Source organism: Thalassophryne amazonica, chromosome 20 (assembly GCF_902500255.1).
Source record: "Thalassophryne amazonica chromosome 20, fThaAma1.1, whole genome shotgun sequence".
Lineage (NCBI taxonomy): Eukaryota > Metazoa > Chordata > Actinopteri > Batrachoidiformes > Batrachoididae > Thalassophryne > Thalassophryne amazonica.
This window is the reverse complement of record NC_047122.1, coordinates 56,617,507-56,644,892: the sequence shown is the minus strand read 5'-3', so window position 1 is coordinate 56,644,892 and position 27,386 is coordinate 56,617,507. Positions and strand designations below refer to the sequence as shown.

General features: G+C 40.6%; 1 protein-coding gene across 5 annotated transcripts in view; it reads right to left on the bottom strand.

The window, feature by feature from the left end:
- col16a1 (collagen, type XVI, alpha 1) overlaps positions 1-27,386 on the bottom strand; it is a 177,212-nt gene that overhangs the window by 48,859 nt on the left and 100,967 nt on the right. For all 5 annotated transcript variants that reach the window (XM_034160345.1, XM_034160347.1, XM_034160348.1 and 2 more), the window contains 21 exons: positions 25,457-25,501; positions 25,301-25,336; positions 25,072-25,194; positions 24,353-24,388; positions 20,408-20,443; positions 20,019-20,147; positions 16,479-16,523; positions 16,127-16,162; positions 15,986-16,039; positions 14,628-14,678; positions 14,400-14,543; positions 8,778-8,813; positions 5,365-5,472; positions 4,921-5,043; positions 4,777-4,830; positions 4,627-4,668; positions 4,197-4,232; positions 4,060-4,113; positions 3,894-3,962; positions 3,720-3,773; positions 3,342-3,368 (listed from right to left, as the gene is read on the bottom strand). In XM_034160345.1, the coding sequence (XP_034016236.1) occupies positions 3,342-3,368; positions 3,720-3,773; positions 3,894-3,962; positions 4,060-4,113; positions 4,197-4,232; positions 4,627-4,668; positions 4,777-4,830; positions 4,921-5,043; positions 5,365-5,472; positions 8,778-8,813; positions 14,400-14,543; positions 14,628-14,678; positions 15,986-16,039; positions 16,127-16,162; positions 16,479-16,523; positions 20,019-20,147; positions 20,408-20,443; positions 24,353-24,388; positions 25,072-25,194; positions 25,301-25,336; positions 25,457-25,501 (1,338 nt within the window). The remainder of the gene's footprint in view (positions 1-3,341; positions 3,369-3,719; positions 3,774-3,893; positions 3,963-4,059; positions 4,114-4,196; positions 4,233-4,626; positions 4,669-4,776; positions 4,831-4,920; positions 5,044-5,364; positions 5,473-8,777; positions 8,814-14,399; positions 14,544-14,627; positions 14,679-15,985; positions 16,040-16,126; positions 16,163-16,478; positions 16,524-20,018; positions 20,148-20,407; positions 20,444-24,352; positions 24,389-25,071; positions 25,195-25,300; positions 25,337-25,456; positions 25,502-27,386) is intronic.

Here is a 27,386-nt window from a genome sequence, read left to right as displayed (position 1 = left end):
GGAGAGCAAAAGTATAATGACTTGGAAGATTAGTGACGGAACTTGAATCTTCTAGATCCAAATTGTATGTTTTTTTTAAGCCATTGCATCACATTAATAGTCTCTGGTGCGACCTCACACGGATCATTTTTAGAATCATGATTTCATGTTCACAGAGAGCTGAATGATCCTTTGTTTACAGCCAGGGCTCTGAAACACTTGATGCTTTAAATTCCACATGCAAGTAAATTCCCACTTATGCTCACTGATGTTAAATAAGCCTTAACTGCCGTGTAATTGAACATTTTATTTCAAAATCACAATTTAGATCCTGCTAAATGTTTTAGTTCTGTATGCCACATTTAATGCTGCAGCTGCTGATTCTTCTCATTATTACTGTAATTTTTTTTCAGAATTGATTTAGTGTGTAAAATGTCAAATATTTGTGAAAATTTACATTGACTTTATGGTTTTTCGTCCATGAAATGGTCCAAAAATATGAAGTGAACTGAACTGACAATGATCTAAATGGGACGGGAAGGAGAGGAACAGTAGCAGCCAGTAAACCAGTACTGATTAATATGTCAGGTATTTATATTTGTGTATTTATATTTATATTTGCAAACTGTTTGTTACTTTCACTTTTGATACTCTGTGCTTCTTACCCTCTGTGCTGCTATACAATGCTGCTGGAACCTCAATTTCCCTGAGGGAGTCTTCCCAAGTGATTAATAAAGTTCTGTCTAATCTATTCTACTCTTGATTAGATTTTTTTACACCACAGTCTGTGGGACCTCAAATGGATCTGTAGAGAAGCTCCAACAAGTCGGTGGTCATAGTTCACAAACAGCACTCTTCTATTGACCCAGAAAGTTCTACAGGACTCCCCAGCGTCTTCTCAGAAGAACACAATCGACCTGCTTAGATACTCCACCATTAATGGTGTACCATGTCCACTGCTGCCATTCATGACACTGAAACCAGAATCCATTAACTCAAACCCCACCCCCCCCACCCAAGGTTTTGCAAGGTCGGCGGGAACGTCACATCTGTAGCAGTCATCAATCACAGTTCCGAATAAAATGTCTCCCTCACTGAGATATCGCTCACTACAATCAAAGTGTACACTGAGACAACAGACAGTCTAAGCCTCATATTATGCTCATTCATTTATTTGTCTTGAGTCTTTTAATCAAACTGAGTGAGAACATTGTGTGAGGAGGCATCCGTGCTGATTTTACAATGATCAAATCAATAATAAACCTCTTCTGATGTCCCCATTTATCAAAAGAAAGGAGAAAATAACCTTCTTAGAAGCGGTCAGGGCAAACAGTTTTCTGAGTAGCATCACACCACTTCTCCCCCATTGCATACTGGAAAGGAGTGTAGGCAACCCAAGCATGAAAGGGTATGTTCTAACTGATGTTCTTAAATGAGTACTGCAGCTGGGCATGCAGGAATAATACTTCAAAATCCGGTTTGTCCTTGTCACTGCATTAAGTGCGCACCTCCCGGTCTTACAGTCAGTAGTGGCAGAATTTTTCTTTTTAAATCTGATGCAAAACAATGGAACACTTGGTTTGCCATCTGCCATATGCCATCAAGATGCAAAAACACTACCCAAAATGCTTTTTTATCATATGTGTTGCATTTTTGAAGAATAAGATGTCCTTATCACTGAGTTGCAAGATTACCCAAAATTAACATCATGCACCACGTATTGGTGGCATTTACTTTTTAACCTCCATCAAAATCCAAACAAGGGATCTCAGAAGAGCACAGATCCATCACTGAATGCACCAGAGGTGGGACGCAGTCACCATCAAGTCACTCTCAAGTCATGAATCAGCAAGTCCCAAGTCAAGTCTCAAGTCATAATGACCACCAATTGTTTGCAAGCTGGCTTAAGACATGACTTGGGATTTGGAGATTGGTGACTTGAGAATGACTTGACAGTGACTTCATCCTACCTCTGGAATGCACCAAAGAAACATTTGTAATGCATGATGGAGCTCAGTCTCGAATAGCCTCGTCACGAATAGCGCCTGATTTTCGTGAGACTTTGTTTTTTATTTTGCTATTTATAATCTTCCCCTTCTCCGTACTCTAACCATAACTATAGCGTTACTGTCTACCCTCCCCTAAACCTAAGCATAATTTCAGAGGTGGGACAAAGTCACCAGCAAGTCATTCTCAAGTTATGAATTGGCAAGTCACAAGTCTCAAGTCAAGACCTAAGTCAAGTGTCAAGTCATAATGACTACCAACTCTTTGCAAACTGACTTGAGACTTGACTTGGGACTTGCAGACTGATGACTTGTGAACAACTTGACAGTGACTTTGTCCTATCTCTGGAATGCACCAAAGAAACATTTGTAATGCATGACAGAGCTCAGTCTAACGTTTGTCTTTCTTTCATGGCCCCGTGAGACTTTTTTAAATTTCGCTATTTAGAATCTTCCCCTTCTCCTAACTCTAACCATAGCGTTAGTGTCTACACTCCCCTGACAAGTCAAGTGTCAAGTCATAATGACCACCAACTGTTTGCAAGCTGACTTGAGACTTGACACTTGCCAATTCATGACTTGAGAATGACTTGACAGTGATTTCATCCCAACTCTGCATAACTCCCCCAGACTCCCTTGTCACCCCACATTTCGCGCCCCCGTCACAAAATTAATTTGTTCCCTCGTCACGAAAAGCGCCCCATTTTCGTACCCCCTGGCACAAACCCAGAGATTAATGTACTTTTTTGTAACCCAGCCTCATGAACTGCTATGAGACTGGGTTGGCATGATGACAGCCTCAATGCAACACCTGCTCCAAAATCAGCCAGATTTAAACATGTGGTGTGTTTGCTCCCAAAACAGCAGGTACGCTGCATGTACAAAGCTTGCGTCAATACACAGGGTGACGCTGTTGCATCCTTTTTTCACTATTTCATTTTTTAGTCCTTTTTAAATCTTATTCTTCCTTTCAACTCGGCCTACATAAAGGCTTCTGTTCCACATCTCACAATGCTTCTGACCCCGAAGTGCCGCCTCTACCACATCTTCATCTCTGCCACCCTCTCAGTGACAGTCTGGACGGGTGCCTCTGATGAATGCAGTAATTAATAGTCCTACACATTCTCTTTGCGAGGCCCCGAAACTCCTCTTGTCTGCCAGCTACAGTACACTTGTCACCTCTGCTGCTACTCTATTTGTGCCCTCGGGCCGGTGCGTGCACGTGCGTGACAGAGTGTGTGGATGCGTGCGTGGAATGGGTGTTGCAGAACCATCTCTTGTGATTACCATCTGTTTCCATCCCCTTAACAAGAAAACCCTCTAGATTCCTTCAGCCAAACAAAATGGTAGACTTACCTTGTCCCCCTTAGCTCCATCAACTCCCTGTATGAGAAAGAGGCAGCACAAATACACACAAAACACTAAGTTATTCTTTGTTGTTCCAGAAGAAAATTCACTGGGCAGCAAGCTAAGGGTAGATCAGGAGACAGACGATGGCATGGGAGCAGACAGTGCCTCTGCTATGGATTAAGGCAGACATCGTTGGTTATAAATGATGCCCCAACCAACGCCAATTCCCAGTGATGCTCAAAGAACATCAAAACACTGAGCATGCATTAAAATGGATTCAACTCAACTTTGTACATTAATATGCTCTTCCGGCTTTGCAAATCGCAAATGCGCCACAACATGCAAATACAAACACACACTTTAGAAAGAAACAAGAAAACCTACGGGTCTGCCGTCAGCTCCCGGCGATCCCTTAGAGCCGGGGGCCCCATTTTCACCCTGGGGTGGGGTGCAAAAGTAAATCATATCATAAATGCTCAACACTACAAATGTATTTTAAATTGTTCTGACATTCCATGCCCATATTTAATAAAAAAAAAAGGCACATTGCTTTCATACCGGAGGACCTGCCACTCCAATGCCTATGGGACCTTGTGGCCCTGGAGGACCTGCATCTCCTTTGGAGCCCTAAAAAAAGACAGTCTGTAACTGTCACATTCACCATCCCAAACACAATGGTTTGAATTAGTTTAGAACTAAACTTCAACACTTAGTTTTATATTACCTTTCCCCCAGCAGGGCCTGCAGAGCCAGGCACTCCTCTAGCTCCAGGAGATCCCTGCGCAAAGCATGCAAGAGGAGAATTAACAATAATAATGCAGCGATGAAAAGTTAAGCTTTAGACATAAATATGAAACTCACAGAAAGTCCTGGGAGCCCTCTAGGTCCCTCTTCACCCTATGAGATAAATTAATTATATTACAAAAAACGGAGCAGCAGAATTAGGATAGGTTGAATAGAAAATAAAGAATGAAAGAGAGGATTTATGGTGCTACAGTGATAGACTGTCAGGGACATTTTATAGACTGGATGGCCCATCTTCAAAGGCAACAAGCTTCAAATGAAGATTCCACAAGGAATCAAAGGATTCTAGAGAGACTGGTCCAGTAATATTTATGTGTAGACATTTACAGCCACATAACTTAGATCTAAGCCAGAAGGAATCTTCAAACCCTGACATGGTGTTCCTTTGTGAAATCACAACACCACCACATCAACTTAAGAGCCACATTGGTGATTGTCATAACTGTTTTATTGGTCTTTTGGACTTTTCTAGACACATCAGCCTTACTTGTGCTCCTGGAAGACCAACTCCTGCAGCTCCAGGCTCTCCCTACACAGGAGAACACAGATTACAGTCTTTCGGTGACAGATGAACAAACACAACCATCCCAGTGCATTTATAAACATGGTAAAACACAGATATAATTGGTCATTATACCCTGTTTCCCTTGGGACCGGCGGGTCCCTGCACACCTGGCAGGCCTGGTTTTCCCTGGAACAAAAAAAAAAAAATGCAATTATCAGCAATTTATACAGCATAAATATGGAGTCATTAATAAAAATAAACTAAAAATTATCTTACGTGTTTTCCGGGCTTCCCTTCTCCTGGAGGACCGGGGTCCCCTCTCTCTCCTTTCGGTCCTGGTGCTGTTATGCCATCACCACCCACAGTTCCCGGAGACAAGCAGCTGGTACAAGCATCACCCTGGCAGACAATGTTTCCACAATAAAATGACTTTATTCCTCTGTCTGTTTCACTATTATTGAACAATGAAGAATGTCCTTAAGTTCATACATTTTATTTGGTTGCCTGAAAATTTTGCTTCATGCATGTGTCGAAAAAGCTCGACCCAATCAATCAAAAAGCAGATTTTATGGTATAATTCATGTGCAGCTATGGTTTGCAAAAATGGATAATGAGTGTACTACAAAACATTATAATGTGTAATGTTTTTTTCATTTTGAATTGTTGGAATAAACATGGCAGGTGAAGCATACTAAAAGTAACCAAAATTGATTTTTGTACCTTCTCTCCCTTCAAGCCCATTAGACCATCCCGTCCAGGCTGTCCAGGCAATCCAGGAGCTCCAACAGCTCCGTCCAATCCCTTTTCACCTTGTTCACCTTGGTCACCCTGGTAACAACGATATATAATAACAGGCTATGACACTTGGTTCTACGGAGTGCTCACAGGATTTCCTTCAATCATATTAACCCAAACAACCTTTTAACCTCTAAATCTATAAGCAATATATATTATTACTATTTTTTTTTATTATTATTATTATAATAACTAAGGCAAAGACTTGGACCGAATATCAATGTAGGTTGATGCAAATATATCATGTCGATTGTATATGATACACAATAGTTCAAAATTGCTTGGGTGTATGAAGGTCTTTTTTTATATTTTATTTTCAATTTTACAAGTTAAGTACAAACATAAAACACAAGGAACAAATCACAAAAGTTCAAGACTCCCTTCCCCATCCCACCCCAAAAAGAAAAGAAAAAAAGGGGGGTGGGGTCAGTGCTTGCTGAAATTAAATTAAAATATGACAGGCTTCACAATGGAAAAGATGGCCATCAATATAATTCAAGTAGGGCTGCAAAATTCTGAGAAAGGGATTGTAAGATTTTCAAAGGTTATAAGTGATTTTCTCGAGAGGGATACAACTGTTTAATTCTGAAAACCACCTCTCAATGAGGAAGGGGGAATCAGACTTCCAGGTGGCTGCAATGCACTGTGTATGTAGGTCTTGAGATGAAGGTACTTTAAATAGACTGACACGATTTGTTAATGATAAACTATTGCAGGCTTTAATGGTACATGCATGTGCGTTTATTAAAGGTATTCATGAAAATATCATTGCTACGTACACTCAACAAAAATATAAACGCAGCACTTTTGGTTTTGCTCCCATTTTGTATGAGATGAACTCAAAGATCTAAAACTTTTTCCACATACACAATATCAAAATTTCCCTCAAATATTGTTCACAAACCAGTCTAAATCTGTGATAGTGAGCACTTCTCCTTTGCTGAGATAATCCATCCCACCTCACAGGTTTGCCATATCAAGATGCTGATTAGACACCATGATTAGTGCACAGGTGTGCCTTAGACTGCCCACAATAAAAGGCCACTCTGAAAGGTGCAGTTTTATCACACAGCACAATGCCACAGATGTCGCAAGATTTGAGGGAGCGTGCAGTTGGCATGCTGACAGCAGGAATGTCAAACAGAGCTGTTGCTTGTGTATTGAATGTTCATTTCTCTACCATAAGCCGTCTCCAAAGGCGTTTCAGAGAATTTGGCAGTACATCCAACCAGCCTCACAACCGCAGACCACGTGTAACCACACCAGCCCAGGACCTCCACATCCAGCATGTTCACCTCCAAGATCGTCTGAGACCAGCCACTCGGACAGCTGCTGAAACAATCGGTTTGCATAACCAAAGAATTTCTGCACAAACTGTCAGAAACCGTCTCAGGGAAGCTCATCTGCATGCTCGTCGTCCTCATCGGGGTCTCGACCTGACTCCAGTTCGTCGTCCTAACCGACTTGAGTGGGCAAATGCATTTGAATTGAATGTGCATTTTGAATGCACAGAGATACCGTGACGAGATCCTGAGGCCCATTGTTGTGCCATACATCCAAGAACATCACCTCATGTTGCAGCAGGATAATGCACGGCCCCATGTTGCAAGGATCTGTACACAATTCTTGGAAGCTGAAAATGTCCCAGTTCTTGCATGGCCGGCATACTCACCGGACATGTCACCCATTGAGCATGTTTGGGATGCTCTGGACCGGCGTATATGACAGCGTGTACCAGTTCCTGCCAATATCCAGCAACTTCGCATAGCCATTGAAGAGGAGTGGACCAACATTCCACAGGCCACAATTGACAACCTAATCAACTCTATGCAAAGGAGATGTGTTCCACTGCATGAGGCAAATGGTGGTCACACCAGATACTGACTGGTATCCCCCCCAAATAAAACAAAACTGCACCTTTCAGAGTGGCCTTTTATTGTGGACAGTCTAAGGCACACCTGTGCACTAATCATGGTGTCTAATCAGCATTTTGATATGGCACACCTGTGCGGTGGGATGGATTATCTCAGCAAAGGAGAAGTGCTCACTATCACAGATTTAGACTAGTTTGTGAACAATATTTGAGGGAAATGATGATATTGTGTATGTGGAAAAAGTTTTAGATCTTTGAGATCATCTCATACGAAATGGGAGCAAAACCAAAAGTGTTGCATTTATATTTTTGTTGAGTGTAGAATATAAAGAACATAAACTTCTGTATTCTCGAGATCGATAGATTTATTGAATGATCAATGAAATTTACGTACAACAACAGTAAATAATATGTTTATGTCACCGACATTAATGAGTGAAGCCCATCACCATCTCACCATGTCAGACTTTTTATCAGTAAAATGGTCTGGGGAGCATTAGCATGGCTAAAACCCTCCAGCTTTTCCTTCGGCCTCACTCAATGTTCATTATTATTATTATTATTATTATTATTATTATTATTATTAATATTATTATTATTATTATTATTATTATTATTATTATTATTGTGGACCAGACATTTCCAGAGAAAATGACATCAATGCCTTATGAAAGCTTAAAACAAAACACCAACAAGAAAAACAAAACAAAACAATAAGAAACAGGCACAGGTGACAGCATATCTAGCTTGGCAGAGATGAGTAAAATAAATATTATTCTACTCAGATATAGGTATACTCAGTCAAGTGTGTGAATTTTCTCCATAAAAAAATAAATCCAGCATTGCTGTAAGCTATTCTAGCTGATGTAATGCTGTTCACCACCACGGACCTGTGATTCTTTTTGGTTTTTGTTTACTTTATGGGATGAATAATTCATTCTCCCATCTTTCTGTGAATTATGCACTTTTCCTATTTTTCTTCTCATTATTGACAAGGCATCATCGCTGTTGTCATGTTGAAAGCGATGTTTGGTTCATCTCATTCTGCAGGGTTGCAGGTGGGATCTGATCCTCTAGCCACCTGTTGTAAACTCAGAATGAATGCATTTAAATACCTAGCTCGGGGTGTTGGGGGAGAGGGGTGGAAACATACTTTGTAAAATAAGTAAACTCGTGAAATTTCTAGGGACATTTTTAATTGATAGCTTGTTCGTATGTTGAGAGAAGTCAAAACGTTTCTTTGCACTTCAAAAGCTATTCTTGCAGATCTAAATGAATGTAGACTGCTTTGTTGTGTGGCTTGGAAAAGTACACAGAACACCTAAGAGACATTGACGTGTTAATTGCAATACCTTGTCTGGCATCACGGCCGTATAATGAGGTCTGACTTTGTTGTTGTGTTTTTGTGGAAGAATTCTGAGTGTGGAAGATGAAGGTCAATAACAAACATTAACATGAAACTCACCCGGTCTCCTTTAGCACCAGGAAGACCTGGCAGACCCTGGACAAGTAAATAAAGAGAATATGTATAAAAAGCATGCAGATACAAGGACGAGTATACCATGCACATTCACACCCGCGCTCTCTAATACACGTTCTGTCATATGCAAGTTGATTCTATTCATTGGGGTAAAAATCACTGTTGACACAAAGGAAACCACAGAGGCACGCAGCATGTAATTGGGAGGAGTGGCAGAAGCCCACAGAGATTTATTACACTTATTAAAACTCTGGGGTATGAAGTGAATCCTTGCATATCTTATTTGTACAATAAGGATTGTGGGTTGAGTTACCCCTTGGGGTGAATTATTTTCATCCTTTGTTCCCTGTCTAATTTAGATGCTGATTAATCTGATGGAGCAAAGAAAATTTATTTTATTTTATTTATTCAATGTTTTACCAGGTAAGTCAATTGAGAACACTTTCTCATTTACAATGATGACCTGGACAAAACAACATAGTAAGATGTTACCATGGTTTAAAGAAATAGCCCATACTGATCTGTATTCAGAATTCAGATTAAGGCACACCTGTGGCAGTAGGGACACAATTAGGAATATTGCCTAATTCATAAGAAATTAGGCTGAATGTTTCAACTAGGATCAATGCTACACATGGTATATTTGTGGTCTTGAAATATATTCTCATTTCTAATCCAATTACATTTTTTTCCGTGAATCTGATTGGTTAAGCGTGTGAGATTTCAGAATGTATAATATTGGGGTAATGGTGGCAAAATATTTGACCGTTTCACATTTGGATATGTTACTCCGCACCCTGACCAGTGTTCTGACGAGATGTCATTCCTGTTGAATGTCATTCCTGTCCTCCGCGCAACTGTGCATGCACATGCATCCACAGTATTGTCGGGACGAGGGAGTGTCAGTTTATGCGACGAGACACACAGTTCGAGAGAACACCGGCTGTGCGCGCTGCTAGCTGTTAGCACTGTTATCTGAGAGTGAGAGAAAGTCGTGTACAGCCGCCACCACCTAAATGGTTGAATTTAAGCTACCATACGAAAGTGTTGATGTGGATTCTGATTGTCGGAATGTGGAACTGTCGATTTTGTGCGACAAGACACACAATTCCACAGAACACTGGGTGCGTGCGCTGCTAGCTGTTAGCGGTGTTACCTGAGAGCGAGATAAAGTCGCGTACCGCCACCGCCGCCTAAATGAGTGAATTTAAGCTACCATATGAAAGTGTTGATGTGGATTCTGATTGTAGGGATGCGGAACTGTTGACTTATGTGACGAGATGCATAATTCGACAGAACACTGGGTGTGCGCGCTGCTAGCTGTTAGTGCTATTAGCTGAGAGTGAGAGAAAGTCACGTACTGACGCCGCCGCCTAAATGGGTGAATTTAAGATATAAGAAAGTATTGACGTGGATAAAGACACAGAATTATCATTTCACATTTGATGGATTTTCACATTTGATGGATTACTCCACATCCTGACAGCTGTTGCTCAATAGTAAGCTTTGCTGACTGAATTACCTACAGAAAAATAATCCATGTAAGCGATGGAATTGAATTAAAATGGGGATAACCCCCTTTTGTCTGATGATTTGCGGACATTCATGCTGTTATACGGTCGCAAATAGCCATTTTAACGCATCACCGGTAAAGCTCTATTTGCGACCGTATAACCAGCATGAACGTCCGAAAACCATCAGACACAACAGGGTTATTCCCTAATTACTACTAAATAGATTACTACTAAATTCTTGATTGTTCTTCCAGGTATTCTTTTGTTTTAATTATAAAGCACATTTCCACCCTCTGTAAAAATTTTAAAGGTTATTTGTAAGGTTGGGTGTCATTGTAAGTGTGATTCTGAGTGTTTTATATGTAAATATGTAGAATGGAAAGTAAAGAGTAATACCAATAAGTCAAAGAACAGTGGCGAAAACAATGACATCAATAACTTCATTTGCATTTTTAAGTAAATACATGGAACGAAATGTGCAAAGCCTACTTTTGCAAATAAGGGCATAATAAATACTACTTTTGCAAATAAGGGCAAGGGGATCTTCTCTCCCCCTGCCATCCCCTCATTACCCCATCCCCGTAGAGATGGTGTCTGCTCCCAGACCACCAATAACCAGCAAAAATCTATTTAAGCATAAAAATTCAAAAAGAAAAAATAATATAGCACCTTCAACTGCACCACAGACTAAAACAGTTAAATGTGGTCTATTAAACATTAGGTCTCTCTCTTCTAAGTCCCTGTTGGTAAATGATATAATAATTGATCAACATATTGATTTATTCTGCCTTACAGAAACCTGGTTACAGCAGGATGAATATGTTAGTTTAAATGAGTCAACACCCCCGAGTCACACTGTCAGAATGCTCGTAGCACGGGCCGAGGCGGAGGATTAGCAGCAATCTTCCATTCCAGCTTATTAATTAATCAAAAACCCAGACAGAGCTTTAATTCATTTGAAAGCTTGACTCTTAGTCTTGTCCATCCAAATTGGAAGTCCCAAAAAACAGTTTTATTTGTTATTATCTATCGTCCACCTGGTCGTTACTGTGAGTTTCTCTGTGAATTTTCAGACCTTTTGTCTGACTTAGTGCTTAGCTCAGATAAGATAATTATAGTGGGCGATTTTAACATCCACACAGATGCTGAGAATGACAGCCTCAACACTGCATTTAATCTATTATTAGACTCTATTGGCTTTGCTCAAAATGTAAATGAGTCCACCCACCACTTTAATCATATCTTAGATCTTGTTCTGACTTATGGTATGGAAATAGAAGACTTAACAGTATTCCCTGAAAACTCCCTTCTGTCTGATCATTTCTTAATAACATTTACATTTACTCTGATGGACTACCCAGCAGTGGGGAATAAGTTTCATTACACTAGAAGTCTTTCAGAAAGCGCTGTAACTAGGTTTAAGGATATGATTCTTTCTTTATGTTCTCTAATGCCATATACCAACACAGTGCAGACTAGCTACCTAAACTCTGTAAGTGAGATAGAGTATCTCGTCAATAGTTTTACATCCTCATTGAAGACAACTTTGGATGCTGTAGCTCCTCTGAAAAAGGGAGCTTTAAATCAGAAGTGCCTGACTCCGTGGTATAACTCACAAACTCGTAGCTTAACGCAGATAACCCGTAAGTTGGAGAGGAAATGGCGTCTCACTAATTTAGAAGATCTTCACTTAGCCTGGAAAAAGAGTCTGTTGCTCTATAAAAAAGCCCTCCGTAAAGCTAGGACATCTTTCTACTCATCACTAATTGAAGAAAATAAGAACAACCCCAGGTTTCTTTTCAGCACTGTAGCCAGGCTGACAAAGAGTCAGAGCTCTATTGAGCTGAGTATTCCATTAACTTTAACTAGTAATGACTTCATGACTTTCTTTGCTAACAAAATTTTAACTATTAGAGAAAAAATTACTCATAACCATCCCAAAGACGTATGGTTATCTTTGGCTGCTTTCAGTGATGCCGGTATTTGGTTAGACTCTTTCTCTCCGATTGTTCTGTCTGAGTTATTTTCATTAGTTACTTCATCATCCAAACCATCAACATGTCTATTAGACCCCATTCCTACCAGGCTGCTCAAGGAAGCCCTACCATTATTTAATGCTTCGATCTTAAATATGATCAATCTATCTTTGTTAGTTGGCTATGTACCACAGGCTTTTAAGGTGGTAGTAATTAAACCATTATTTAAAAAGCCATCACTTGACCCAGCTATCTTAGCTAATTATAGGCCAATCTCCAACCTTCCTTTTCTCTCAAAAATTCTTGAAAGGGTAGTTGTAAAACAGCTAACTGATCATCTGCAGAGGAATGGTCTATTTGAAGAGTTTCAGTCAGGTTTTAGAATTCATCATAGTACAGAAACAGCATTAGTGAAGGTTACAAATGATCTTCTTATGGCCTCGGACAGTGGACTCATCTCTGTGCTTGTTCTGTTAGACCTCAGTGCTGCTTTTGATACTGTTGACCATAAAATTTTATTACAGAGATTAGAGCATGCCATAGGTATTAAAGGCACTGCGCTGCGGTGGTTTGAATCATATTTGTCTAATAGATTACAATTTGTTCATGTAAATGGGGAATCGTCTTCACAGACTAAAGTTAATTATGGAGTTCCACAAGGTTCTGTGCTAGGACCAATTTATTCACTTTATACATGCTTCCCTTAGGCAGTATTATTAGACGGTATTGCTTAAATTTTCATTGTTACGCAGATGATACCCAGCTTTATCTATCCATGAAGCCAGAGGACACACACCAATTAGCTAAACTGCAGGATTGTCTTACAGACATAAAGACATGGATGACCTCTAATTTCCTGCTTTTAAACTCAGATAAAACTGAAGTTATTGTACTTGGCCCCACAAATCTTAGAAACATGGTGTCTAACCAGATCCTTACTCTGGATGGCATTACCCTGACCTCTAGTAATACTGTGAGAAATCTTGGAGTCATTTTTGATCAGGATATGTCATTCAAAGCGCATATTAACAAATATGTAGGACTGCTTTTTTGCATTTACGCAATATCTCTAAAATCAGAAAGGTCTTGTCTCAGAGTGATGCTGAAAAACTAATTCATGCATTTATTTCCTCTAGGCTGGACTATTGTAATTCATTATTATCAGGTTGTTCTAAAAGTTCCCTAAAAAGCCTTCAGTTAATTCAAAATGCTGCAGCTAGAGTACTAACGGGGACTAGAAGGAGAGAGCATATCTCACCCATATTGGCCTCTCTTCATTGGCTTCCTGTTAATTCTAGAATAGAATTTAAAATTCTTCTTCTTACTTATAAGGTTTTGAATAATCAGGTCCCATCTTATCTTAGGGACCACGTAGTACCATATCACCCCAATAGAGTGCTTCGCTCTCAGACTGCAGGCTTACTTGTAGTTCCTAGGGTTTGTAAGAGTAGAATGGGAGGCAGAGCCTTCAGCTTTCAGGCTCCTCTCCTGTGGAACCAGCTCCCAATTCAGATCAGGGAGACAGACACCCTCTCTACTTTTAAGATTAGGCTTAAAACTTTCCTTTTTGCTAAAGCTTATAGTTAGGGCTGGATCAGGTGACCCTGAACCATCCCTTAGTTATGCTGCTATAGACGTAGACTGCTGGGGGGTTCCCATGATGCACTGTTTCTTTCTCTTTTTGCTCTGTATGCACCACTCTGCATTTAATCATTAGTGATCGATCTCTGCTCCCCTCCACAGCATGTCTTTTTTCCTGGTTCTCTCCCTCAGCCCCAACCAGTCCCAGCAGAAGACTGCCCCTCCCTGAGCCTGGTTCTGCTGGAGGTTTCTTCCTGTTAAAAGGGAGTTTTTCCTTCCCACTGTAGCCAAGTGCTTGCTCACAGGGGGTCGTTTTGACCGTTGGGGTTTTACATAATTATTGTATGGCCTTGCCTTACAATATAAAGCGCCTTGGGGCAACTGTTTGTTGTGATTTGGCGCTATATAAAAAAAAAAAAAATTGATTGATTGATTGAATACAAAGATAAAGCATTTTATCAAGAAAGGTGCTCATGTATTTTTTACTTTGTTTCCAGGGAAGGTTTTTTCCCTTTGTGGAAACAGAGTAAACGCACCTGCTTGCCATCAGCCCCAAGCCCTGGAGGTCCAGGGGGTCCTGGAGGGCCTGGTTCACCTGGTTTCCCACTCGTTCCCTCAGGCATTTTGATACTGGCAGGTCCACTTCCAACCTCGTATGGCTGGCACACACCACACTCGCCCTAGGGAAGACCAAATGGTCAGCTTTAGTTTGCATGAAAATGAAGCGAAGAGACACACAATGGAATACATATGCCTGCATTTACCTTCTCACCCTTAAGGCCAGGAAGACTAAGACCAGGCAGCCCTTGCTCTCCCTGTTAAGACAAATAAATAGCCGAATCTTTATGAATATACTGTATGTATGGCACAGTACAGGTTTGACAAAAACAGTCAATCCTGGAACACTGAACCTGTATTACTGTGAAAATGGTTGATATATATGCTGAATTTTCTCAAGTATGTCATGTTTTATATATATACACTCAACAAAAATATAAACGCAACACTTTTGGTTTTGCTCCCATTTTGTATGAGATGAACTCAAAGATCTAAAACTTTTTCCACATACAGAATATCACCATTTCCCTCAAATATTGTTCACAAACCAGTCTAAATCTGTGATAGTGAGCACTTCTCCTTTGCTGAGATAATCCATCCCACCTCACAGGTGTGCCATACCAAGATGCTGATTAGACACCATGATTAGTGCACAGGTGTGCCTTAGACTGCCCACAATAAAAGGCCACTCTGAAAGGTACAGTTTTATCACACAGCACAATGCCACAGATGTCGCAAGATTTGAGGGAGCGTGCAATTGGCATGCTGACAGCAGGAATGTCAACCAGAGCTGTTGCTTGTGTATTGAATGAAACCGTCTCAGGGAAGCTCATCTGCATGCTCATCGTCCTCATCGGGGTCTCGACCTGACTCCAGTTCATCGTCGTAACCGACTTGAGTGGGCAAATGCTCACATTCGCTGGCGTTTGGCACGTTGGAGAGGTGTTCTCTTCACGGATGATGCGAAGGAGATGTGTTGTACTGCATGAGGCAAATGGTGGTCCCACCAGATACTGCTGGTATCCCCCCCCAATAAAACAAAACTGCACCTTTCAGAGTGGCCTTTTATTGTGGGCAGTCTAAGGCACACCTGTGCACTAATCATGGTGTCTAATCAGCATCTTGGTATGGCACACCTGTGAGGTGGGATGGATTATCTCAGCAAAGGAGAAGTGCTCACTATCACAGATTTCGACTGGTTTGTGAACAATATTTGAGGGAAATGGTGATATTGTGTATGTGGAAAAAGTTTTAGATCTTTGAGTTCATCTCATACAAAATGGGAGCAAAACCAAAAGTGTTGCGTTTATATATATATATATATATATATTTGGCTTTCCAAGGAATTAAAGCACTAAACCAGATGAAAGAATAAATGTCAATAGTACAGTAACCAATACACAAAATTCCCAAATTAAATAGCTGATAATACAAAAAAAGGGGGCATGTTGAACCCCAGTATGATTTATAGTGTGGAAAATGATAATATTATTGCAAGATATTGTTACATTTTTCATGAATCAACCCACAGACTTGTCAAAATAACCAAACGCTTTTGCTTTACCTTTGCACCTTTGTGTCCATCCTTGCCACTTGGTCCTTTTGGTCCAGGTTTTCCCTGCCATGCAAACATTTCACACCACAACTTCAGTGGGTCCACACATGCTTTAAGATATTCATTGCCAATGAAATAAAGCAGACTTACAGTCCTACCATCGGCACCTCTGCTCCCCGCATTACCCTGTAGACAAGATCAGAATGTCACAAATGGTTCGAAATGAGTGCATGTTCTTTGTTGACATTGACATGTTGTATTAAGTTACATCTTACATCAACCATGTCAAAGACTGAGGTCATTCAACACCAATTTTTTTCATGTGTACATTCATTGTAGAGTGAAGTTTCAATGGCTGACCGGTTCAGGTCCTAAAACTGGTGTCTGGTGAAATCATCTCCATCAGGAAGTCATTGAAGAACCAATCCCAACATCTTAATGACTGACTTTCCTTATTCTGTCTTACTGAGGTCATCTCCCTGAATTCAGTGCAGTTCTTTACCTTCTCTCCCTTAAAGCCGGGTAATCCAGGAAGTCCTTCATCCCCCTGTGAAACAAGCAACCGTGCCATCATTTTCCACACTGTTCCACATATCAACGACATATTCAAAGTGCTTTAAAATTTTTTAACACAATTAAGAAACATAAATCTATAACACACAAGGCCAGTAACATCAAAAAATTAAACACTCACAACTTTTACATTGGCACATTATAAATCATCAATCAATCGTAAGTGCTAGAAAAATGACATGTTCAAAATCTTGATTTAATGACTTCAACAGTTCCATCCATCCATCTATTTTCTTCCGCTTTATCCGGAGTCGGGTCGCGGGGGCAGCAGCTCAAGCAAAGCCGCCCACACCTCCCGATCCACACACACCTCCCCCAGCTCCTCCGGGGGAACCCCAAGGCGTTCCCAAGCCAGCCGAGAGATGTAGTCCGTCCAGCGTGTCCTGGGTCTTCCCCGGAGCCTCCTAGCAATGGGACGTGCCCGGAACACCTCTCCAGCGAGACGTCCAGGGGGCATCTGGAAAAGATGCCCGAGCCACCTCAACTGACTCCTTTCGACGTGGAGGAGCATCGGCTCGACTCCGAGCTCTTCCCGAGTGACCGAGCTCCTCACCCTATCTCTAAGGGAGCGCCCAGCCACCCTGCGGAGGAAACTCATCTCGGCCGCTTGTACTCGAGATCTCATTCTTTCGGTCATGAGCCAAATCTCATGACCATAGGTGAGGATCAGAACATAGATCGATCAGTAAATCGTGAGCTTTGCCCCCCTACTCAGCTCTCTCTTCACCACGATGGTCCAATACAGCGACCGCATCACTGCAGATGCTGCACCAATCCGTCTATCGATCTCACACTCCATCCGTCCCTCACTCGTGAACAAGACCCCAAGATACTTAAACTCCTCCACTTTTTCCGGTCGAGAACCATGGCCCTCGGATTTGGAGGTGCTGATTTTCATCCCGGACGCTTCACACTTGGCTCCAAACCGCCCCAGTGCACACTGAAGGTCCTGATTTGACGAAGCCAACAGAACCACATCGTCCGCAAACAGCAGAGACGAGATTCTGTGGTTCCCAAACCAGACCCCCTCTACACCCTGGCTGCGCCTAGAAATTCTGTCCATAAAAATAATGAACAGAACTGGTGACAAAGGGCAGCCCTGGCAGAGGCCAACATGCACTGGAAACAGGTTTGACTTACTACCGGCAATGCGAACCAAGCTCCTGCTGCGGTCGTACAGGGACCGGATAGCCCTTAGCAAAGGACCCTGGACCCCTGACCCCGTACTCCTGGAGTACTCCCCACAGGGTGCCCCTAGGGACATGGTCGAATGCCTTCTCAAGATCCACAAAACACATGTGGACTGGTTGGGCGAACTCCCATGAACCCTCGAGCACCCGATGGAGCGTGTAGAGCTGGTCCAGTGTGCCACGACCAGGACGAAAACCACACTGCTCCTCCTGAATCTGAGGTTCGACCATCGGTCGAATTCTCCTCTCCAGTACTCTGGAATAGACCTTACCGGGGAGGCTGAGGAGTGTGATCCCCCTATAGTTGGAACACACCCTCTGGTCCCCCTTCTTAAACAGAGGGACCACCACCCCGGTCTGCCAATCCAGAGGCACTGTCCCCGATCACCACACGATGTTGCAGAGGTGTGTCAGCCAAGACAGTCCCACAACATCCAGAGATTTAAGGTACTCAGGATGGATTTCATCCACCCAGGAGCCTTGCAACAACAGTTTGCTTGTTTAATGTCAGCAGGTAAACGATTCCACAGAGCAAAGGATCTACAACATGCTGACTTCTTCACCTTGAGAACATGCAGCCGGTCAGTGTCCTGAGACTGCAGGGCTAATAACAGTGTAACGGCTCAATAAATTCAGAAACAGCAGGAGGACTATAACCACCTGGAATTTTATACTGTCCCAGCAAAACTTTGAAGTCAGCCCTCACGAACAGAGAACCATTGAAGAGAAGCCAGAACTGGGGTTATATGATCAAATTTCCTTATCTTACTCAAAACTCAAGCATACGTATGTGTTTGACATCACTTTTAATACTGGAACATGGCAAATCAGAAAATAAAACATTACAGTAGTCAATTATAAATCACACAAAGGCATGAAACAGTGCCTCTGCATCCACCATAGATAGAACTGCAATGGTATACAAGATAAAAAATAAATAAATAAAAAGACATTCCTTGTCAGCTCTGTAATATGCAATCTAAAAAACAAGGACTGGTCAAAAAATACCTCAAGATTTTTAACTCTATCACAGTGTTTAGTCACATATTCACCAACTGAAATTACCAAACAAACGTGTGTGTCCAGCAGGACCAATGACCATCACCTTAAATATGTTGGTATTCAGAAGTAGAAAATAAGATGGCATCCATTTTTCCACTGCAGCCAGAAAGGTCTCCACTTTTGCAGCATGAAAAACAGGCATGCACACATGTGTACCAACAGCATACCTGAAATCGTTGAACCCAAGGCTACACATAATCTGACCAAGTTAGCTAAGATAAGATACCTTTATTGTCACTATACTCAAAATAGAGTGGTGTTACATATAAGCAGAACAGTAGCAGACCTAAAGCTCAGCCCTGTGGTACACCAAACTTCACTGTAGAAAATTCAGGCCTATTTTGTTTATGAATGTAAAAAAATGAGTGGTGCAGAGGATTTAAGTCCAGCTGGAGCATGTTCAAGGGCACGTGGCCAGTGAAGTGGTTTGGTATACTGGTGCAAATCCATATACTGAATCCAAAAGAGTTGGATAATGCTATAGTATCAACAGCATGGATGGAAGTGAAAGAATTGTTGGTGCAGTGAGCTTTATTTTTTGACATGAGAGGAATTGATCAGAAATGATAAAATGATTCTCAAGTTTCCCCAACAATATACTGTGATCCAATAGTAGTGGCACCAATGTGCATGCAGATTGCTCTCCACTCGATCATGCCCAGGTTGCATGGAATTTTGCATCCAAAATGCAATTTGCAGAGATCCCTAAAGGTTATTTTTCAATAAATATGACAGCAGTTAATTTATGAAAACCTCTTTTGTGAACATGTTGTTAACTAAAGTTAAATCTACGACTTATATGCATGGGTCAAAGTTTGCATACATGCATGCATACATATACATACATGCATGCACTTTATGATGTTGAGTTTCACAGTGTATACATTTAAATTATTTCGCCTCTTTTAGGTCCCGCTTTGTGAGTGTGTATTGGTTATAAATGATGTCTCTGGTCTTGAATGAGAATCTGTGATGGACCATCCTCAGTGTTTTCCTCGCACAAAAGAGAAAGTGTATCTTATTTCTAATTTCCTCAATTCTATCCAAGCAATTCTTTTTTATTAGGACCAAAGCAGTCCAACACTAAGAAGTTAGGATGGCTTATTACTGTGTTTACCTTGGTGGTGTTTCAAGTGAGTAATTCCAAATGCTCTTAGCTTTTTATTCACCACTAGAATGATATTGATTCTTGCTAAACAGCTAAAGTGCAGGCTTACCTGCTCTCCTTTCTGTCCAATGCCAGGCTTTCCCTTTTCACCTTTCTGTTGCACAGTTTGTGTCAGGACACCAGGGATGAGGTTCGGAGGTATTTCTCCGAGAGTGGGACATACAGAACAAGGCTCCCCCTAGAGCAAATGAACAAATTATGTGTTCATCAAAGACCGTCAGCGACAATGTTCACATTTAGTTCATCGGTAAAAATCTGTGCTTCACCAAAACAGGTATGAGTAAGAGTAGCAAAATGAATTAGGAAATCATTTATAAGCAGCATTACTAATTAAGCCTCTATTTTGTTGTCAGATTGACAGAATGTTCCATACAAGACAAAAAAAACAAAAAAAAAAACATGATATGGCCTCTAGCTGGAATAAGACATCAAACTGACCTTTTCTCCTTTGGCACCATCGAATCCTGGTTCTCCCTGTCAAGACATGCAAAAAGACAAATGCTCAAGAATGCAAATTAGTTAAAATCAGCCAAAGACTGCTCCTTCCCAAGTGCAGGACCAACAGACTGAAAAACTCCTTTGTCCCTCAGGCCATCAGACTGTCCAACTCCTCACTCAGGGGGAGGAGGAGTAACAGGAAGACAGGGGATGGGAATGAGAGGAACAGTAGTAGCCAGTATTGATAAGTATGTCTGTAATTTATATTGTGTATTTGTATTTATATTTATATTTGCACACTGTTTGTTTCTTTCACTTTTGATACTCTGTGTGCTTCTTACTCTGTATGCTGCTATACAATGCTGCTGGAACCTTTTTTTCCTTGAGGGAGTCTTCCCAAGGGATCAATACTATCTAATGCAATGTAATCTAATCTAGTACCAGCTCACTCTGATGATCTGTTTGCTTTAAGATCTTGTGTTGCACATGGGACACTGCAAACATGTCGGGCACATTCAAGAAGAGAAAGGAACCTGTGACCCACAAGCATATATGTGGGAGACAAATGTGACCAAGCTAGTGCTTAGGCACTTACTGGACAAAGACACTGTATGTAAGCAGTTTTTATGCCACGCTAGTAAAGTATTGTCATCTTCATATTCAGTGTTTGCACACATGATCCTGTTTTTTTGTGTGTTGCATGGATTGTAGCTCAGCAAGTTCATGTGCATCTTTAAATCTTTATTCTTTTAAAAAATATATAAAACAAGAACAATCAATAATCAAGGACACCGTGAATGGCAAATTACTTTTATATAGAAAAACATAGTGTCTGAAAGAATGAAGCGCAAACTTAGGGCCCTGTCCCATAGGCGTTTAGGAGAATTTGCGTATGGATTGCACACAAAATTGGCTCATATTCGCTTAACATCCGCAATATCCGTGAAACATGCTTGTATGAGTCGGCTGACACCCGCACACGTCTGCAATTATACGCAGAGGCACGTTTTTCCGTTTCCAGGATTTTTGAGCTGCATAAAATTTTGGCTGCGGATGACATCCACCTTACATACTCCATACATACTCAATACATACACATACATACTCAATCTATGCGCTGTATATTCGCCGTCATCTTCTGATATCCGCAACTGACAGTGATTTGCGGCTTGGCAGCGGACTGGGACAGTGTGTAAAATAGATATTTTGCGTGTCCATCATGTCCACATCACGGACTAAAATAAGCTGTGGCGACTGCATACAGATTGGCCACAAATAAAGCATTTTTATTATGTCTGCGTTGCATCTGATTTGCGGCGGATGCAAATCAGATGAGCTGTTTTCACAGCTGGACGCCGTTCTTTGTTCTACCGGCTGCCATGCGCTCTGCACTGTATGCTGCGTATATAAAATAATTATTTTGTGGCAGATTAATCATTTTATTCTGCAAATTGACTGTTGAAAACATCTCTAATCACCTGCTGAATCAAAGCGCTCCAGCTGCAGAAAGCATTTTGAGCTGTCTAAAAAGGTAATTATTTGACTTGTTTACATTGTCAAGGCTTGATAAAACAGTTGCATGTTTTTTCCTTCTTGTCTGCAGCTGTTACACTATTTATTCCTGTGTTTATAACAGATTTAACTTTGTGCGTGATGCATCATAATACACCCGTCATAATGCCGTGATAATTGCAATGCATCTGATCCGTTTCCTCACTACATGCGTTATACAACCGTAATTGTTCATCATATATTCACTATACATTATTAATATATCCGTAATTCATCCTGGGACATTAGTCATTTTTGGCCATTTTTGTTGCAGACGACAACGAACGCCTGAACTTTGTATACTCAGTTCATACGCAATTAATCCTCTCCCCAGTGGGATAGGGCCCTTAGAGCTCCTTATTGAAAAAAAATATATAAATAAAAAAATTAATTCAAAAGCTATAACAACAACAAAAATTGGCTTTCCACTTTAGTTGTTTTTTTTTACTTGAACTCAATGTGTATTTGAAGATATTCAGACAAACAACCAAGCAAAGAAATAAACAAATGCACAAAAGTGTATAATCTTCACATTCTGCTCCTCAGTGTAACTATTCATTCTGTGGTTCTTAAGCATTTCTTTGATTTAATTTAGTGATGTGTATATTTTCAGGTTCTTATCACAATTTTTCCATAAATTGATGCCTTTGACTGTAATGTTGTGATATTTTGTGTCGGTTCTAACATTTTATAAAATATATTGATTCCCATCAAGTCGTGCTGATTTGCTCTTATTTGAAACAACTCCTGAATACTATTGGGTAATACATTTTAATTTGCTTTGTACATAATTTGAGGAATTTTAAAGCAAACAAGATATTTTAATGTGAGCACTTTAATTTTCATTTGTTTGAGAAATGTGTCTTCTATAATGCTTGTTATATATTTAAATGTGTGTGAGGGCCATTTAATCTGGATCAAAGGTCAAAATAACAATTTCTGGTAATTTGAAGGAAAAATAGCTTTAATTAAACCAAACAGAAACAAAAAGGCTCATTTGTGGTTCATTTTCATATGTAAATCTATTGTTTTATTTCAAACAAGAGCAAACCAAGATTGAGGACGTCCACCAATCCGGATCAACATCACCTCCAAAATTCAGTGGAGTCTTCCATGGCATAATATCTATCTGTGGTGCAAATTTGGTGAGAATCCGTGAAATAGTTTTGACGTAATCTTTCAAAGCGTATACAAAGGCTGGACAAACAGATCACACGGGCTGGCTCTGTGGTTGCGATGAAGTTTGACTCTCTGGTGATGGTGGAATAGAAGAGAACACTGGACAAGCTACTGGACGTTATGGACGATGCCAGTCACCCTCTGCACACCGTCATCAACAACCAGAGGAGCCTCTTCAGCCACAGACTGCTCCTTCCCAAGTGCAGGACCAACAGACTGAAAAACTCCTTTGTCCATCAGTCCATCAGCCTGTACAACTCCTCACTCAGGGGGAGGAGGAGTAACAGGAAGACAGGGGACAGGAATGAGAGGAACAGTAGTAGCCAGTAAACCAGGAGTGAGCAGTATTTCTGGTATTTATATTTATGTAATTATATTTACATTTGCAAATTGTTTTTAACTTTCACTTTTGAAACTCTGTGTGCTTCTTACAATTTACAACTCTTTACAACTCTCTCAATTTCCCTGAGAGAGTCTTCACAAGGGTTTCATAAAATTCTATTTAATCTAATCTAAGGTAATTTAATCTAATGTGAAATCTTGATCCAGAATCCAGATCACCTCTAAAATTCAGTGGAGTCTTCCATGCCCTAATATCTATTTGTGGTGCAAATTTGGTGATAATCCGTGAAACAGTTTTTCTTTTTTTTTCATCTTTTTTTTTTTACATAAACCTTCAAAGCATATATAAAGTGAAATCCATTAAATTTTGGATGTGATCCAGATGCAACTTCAAAATTTAATAGAGTCTTCCATGGCCTAAAATCTATCTGTGGTGAAAATTTCATTAAATCTGTGCAGTAGTTTTGACCTAATCCTGCTAACAGACACACAGACAAATACATAAACTCCAATGATTTGATTATGTCCTTTGCAGACGTAATGATGTAACAATAACTGCCCACATGCTTCCATACATCATTTCTGATGGTGCGGCACTGCAGACTATCTTGACTGTTTCTGACAACATCAAATCTGGCAGTGGTCGAAAAAGTCATAATAATCTGTTGGCTGAAAGCCTCTCAGCCTGTCCAGGGTCTACCTTGATAGGACGTACGTTATAGTGCACAACATGTCATTAAAATGTACTGTTTTTGATTTTTTTTTTTTCTTTTTCTTAAATTAGACTGGTTTAAAATGAATTGGGTTGATTTGTGGGTTATGCACTTTATGTAAGCAATAACTCCAATGAGTTGATTAAGCGGAGGTCCATACCTTCTGTCCAGCTTTGCCACGTGCACCTTCAGGCCCCTGGTAAATAGATAAGAACAGAAGAGATGCAGGAAAAGAAAAGATAGCATGAACCCCTGTTGTTTGTGCAACTATGCTAAAAGTAAGGTCATGTCTCATTTTTTTTCCTCTTTTGCTCTGCTTTCTTCTCCTTCTGCCCTAACCAGGTATGACAGATGGATCTTGCCACTATTGGAAATCATTGCACAGTGAATCTCATAAGACTCTAAATTTATATTCTTTTCCCTACCCCACAAATCATTTCTCATTTCACCTGCCGGGGTAAGGGGGTAGATGCAGATACAGAATGAACAAGGGGAGAAATGCAATGTGCTCAATGTGGTGAGCTGTGACACACGAGAAAAAAAGACACATTAAGATTATGTTAGAGGCCTTGGAGACTAAACTTTGAAGAAATATCACACCACCTCTACTTCAGCTGCTGAAATATTGTGGAAGTTACAATGGGAAGTACAATCCCAAAACGGAAATAAAAGATACATTTTAGCACGGAATGACAAGAAAAACAAAATATATACACCACACAAGTGGTCAAGGTTCAATCTTCTGCTGGAGCTGAGACTAACTGCTGCCTAATAAAACGTGCTGCAAGATCGTAAAAAATGTTAAGCCGGATGTGCAAGGTAGGTACAGAATACATTATGGTTTGGCATTACAATTAAACTGTAATGTGTTGTACTTACAGGCAGCCCTATGACTCCTACTCCTGCTGATCCAGGCTCTCCTTTGGGACCAGGTTTTCCTTGCACAACCACGGTATCGCCCATGTCTGCAGGCAGCACAGGACACACCTCACATGGATCACCCTGAAGGTTGAACACAAGTCAGACATGCAGTATGCATGATGTTTATATAGATAAAATTACACAGAAATGCATCAACAGGCAGCAGTGGATAGAGATGGTAGTGTACCTTCTCTCCTTTACCCCCTGCTGGTCCTCTTGGTCCCTAGAAGATAGCATAAGTCCATTCAAACACTGATGGATCACTTTACAGTTGTTATACTACAGTATTGGAACAACGTGGGTAAATTACTGAATACCAATCAATGTTAAAAGAATGTCTCACTGGATCTCCTGGAAGTCCATCTTCTCCTGGGTGTCCCATCTCTCCCTAATAACACAAAAAATGCATGTGTCACATGTTTAAAACCCCAGAGTGCCTGCTTTGAAAAAAAGCATTTTTGGTTTTATTTGTTGTTTAAGGGTGTTTTCACACATAGGTTTTGACTGTTGGAAAACAGCGTAAACATCACACTGAATAAAGGAAGTATGGAGCAAGTAAAGAAATTCACATACCTGGAAGTTTATTATCAGAAGATGGCAAATGTATAGCAGATATAAAGAAACAGATTGGGCTTGCTTGCAGTAGAGGTGGGTGATACCGGGAATTTTGGTATTGATCCGATACCAAGTAAATACAGGCCCAGTATCGCCAATATAAATACCAATACCAATACGTTTTTATATTTAAGCTTCACAGATCCAAAGGATCCAAAAGACCTAGGATAGAATTTCACCAAACATTGTTTGTGACAACAAAATACTTTATTATCACAATCAACATTTTTGTTTAAAAAAATATCACTCAACACAACTTAAAACAAAATCTCCTGAGGTAGAGGGCTGACTCGAGGAGATCGCTGAGTGGGCAGGCCAGGCTGAGCCTACCTGCATGGCTGTTGCCTGGCGCCGCTGAGCCACGTGATGGCGCAACAACAAAAGACCAGAGCGGGTAGCGGGTGCACCGCTCCTTGTTGTGTGGCACAGCGCAGCGCTGCTCTTACAGACAGAGAGTAGCAATTGATGAATCTGCGTGCGCAGCAGTCAGTCCGTGTGGGAGAGAATAAAAGCTTGAGTATTGATCTTTTTACATGAGGATCATTCAATATCAATACCAACGTTGGTATCAATATTATCGATATTAGGATCGATACCACCTCTACTCAGCAGCGATTGGAAAGCTACACAAAATCTGGAGGGGCAAGGATATATCAATGGGAACTAAATATATGATTTATACAACATTGGTATTGCCAGTACTAATATATGGTTCTGAATGCTGGGGATTGAAGAAAGAAGATGAAAGAAGGCCACAAACCATGGAAATGAACTGCGTCCAAAGATGTTGAAGAAGTAGTTCATCCAGAAGAGATAGAATTAGAAATGAAGTTGTGAGAAAAAGAGTAGGCTCAACTGAAACAGTGGTTGATGTTATATGTAAAAAGAGGCTAAAGTGGTTTGGTCATGTTAAAAGAATGATTCAGGAAAGACTACCGACAAGAGTCCTGCAGTGCTACTATATCCCTGGATGGAGAAGCTGAGGATGGCAGGCAAAGACACAGATGAATAATATACAGGAAGACCATAAGATCCATGGCATAAGCATGGAAGAAGCTGTACAACTAACTCGGGACAGGATGACATGGAAAAGTCTCGTGTCAATGCCATTGTCAGCTGAGGATTGACGGAATGGCAGAAAAAGAAGATTTATTTTTAAGAGTGACAGCATGTGTGTGGCCTGTTTGTTGAGTTGTCAAGCTCAACTCGTATATTGAACTTTCTTAATCTGTTTGGTCATAATAAATTTCATTACTCCACCTATTTAAATAATTTTCAACTCAACCTCCTTGGATGAATGAAGAGATTCATTTTGTTACACAACACCATTAGTATTTTTTTACCAAGACCAAATTGTAATTACAAATGTTGCGTCCTCCTCTCCCCATGTGCTCCCAAGGCTCATTGTTATTCCTCTGGATTCTTTTCTTCATCTGCTGTTTAATGGATTGTTAGTGCTCTGTTTTTCTTCTTCTAAGATTTAATGCATGATGGTAATCTGCCTTTAGTTCCTGTAATTGATCCAAATGTCTAAACTATCTACAAAGTCTTTTTACACTGCAAATAAACAAGAGTATTTTTCAGTTTGATCCAAATCAAGATCACCTCTTCTGGTCGGACCAACTTTTGGACCTTTGGTCTGGACTGTCATTTTGTTT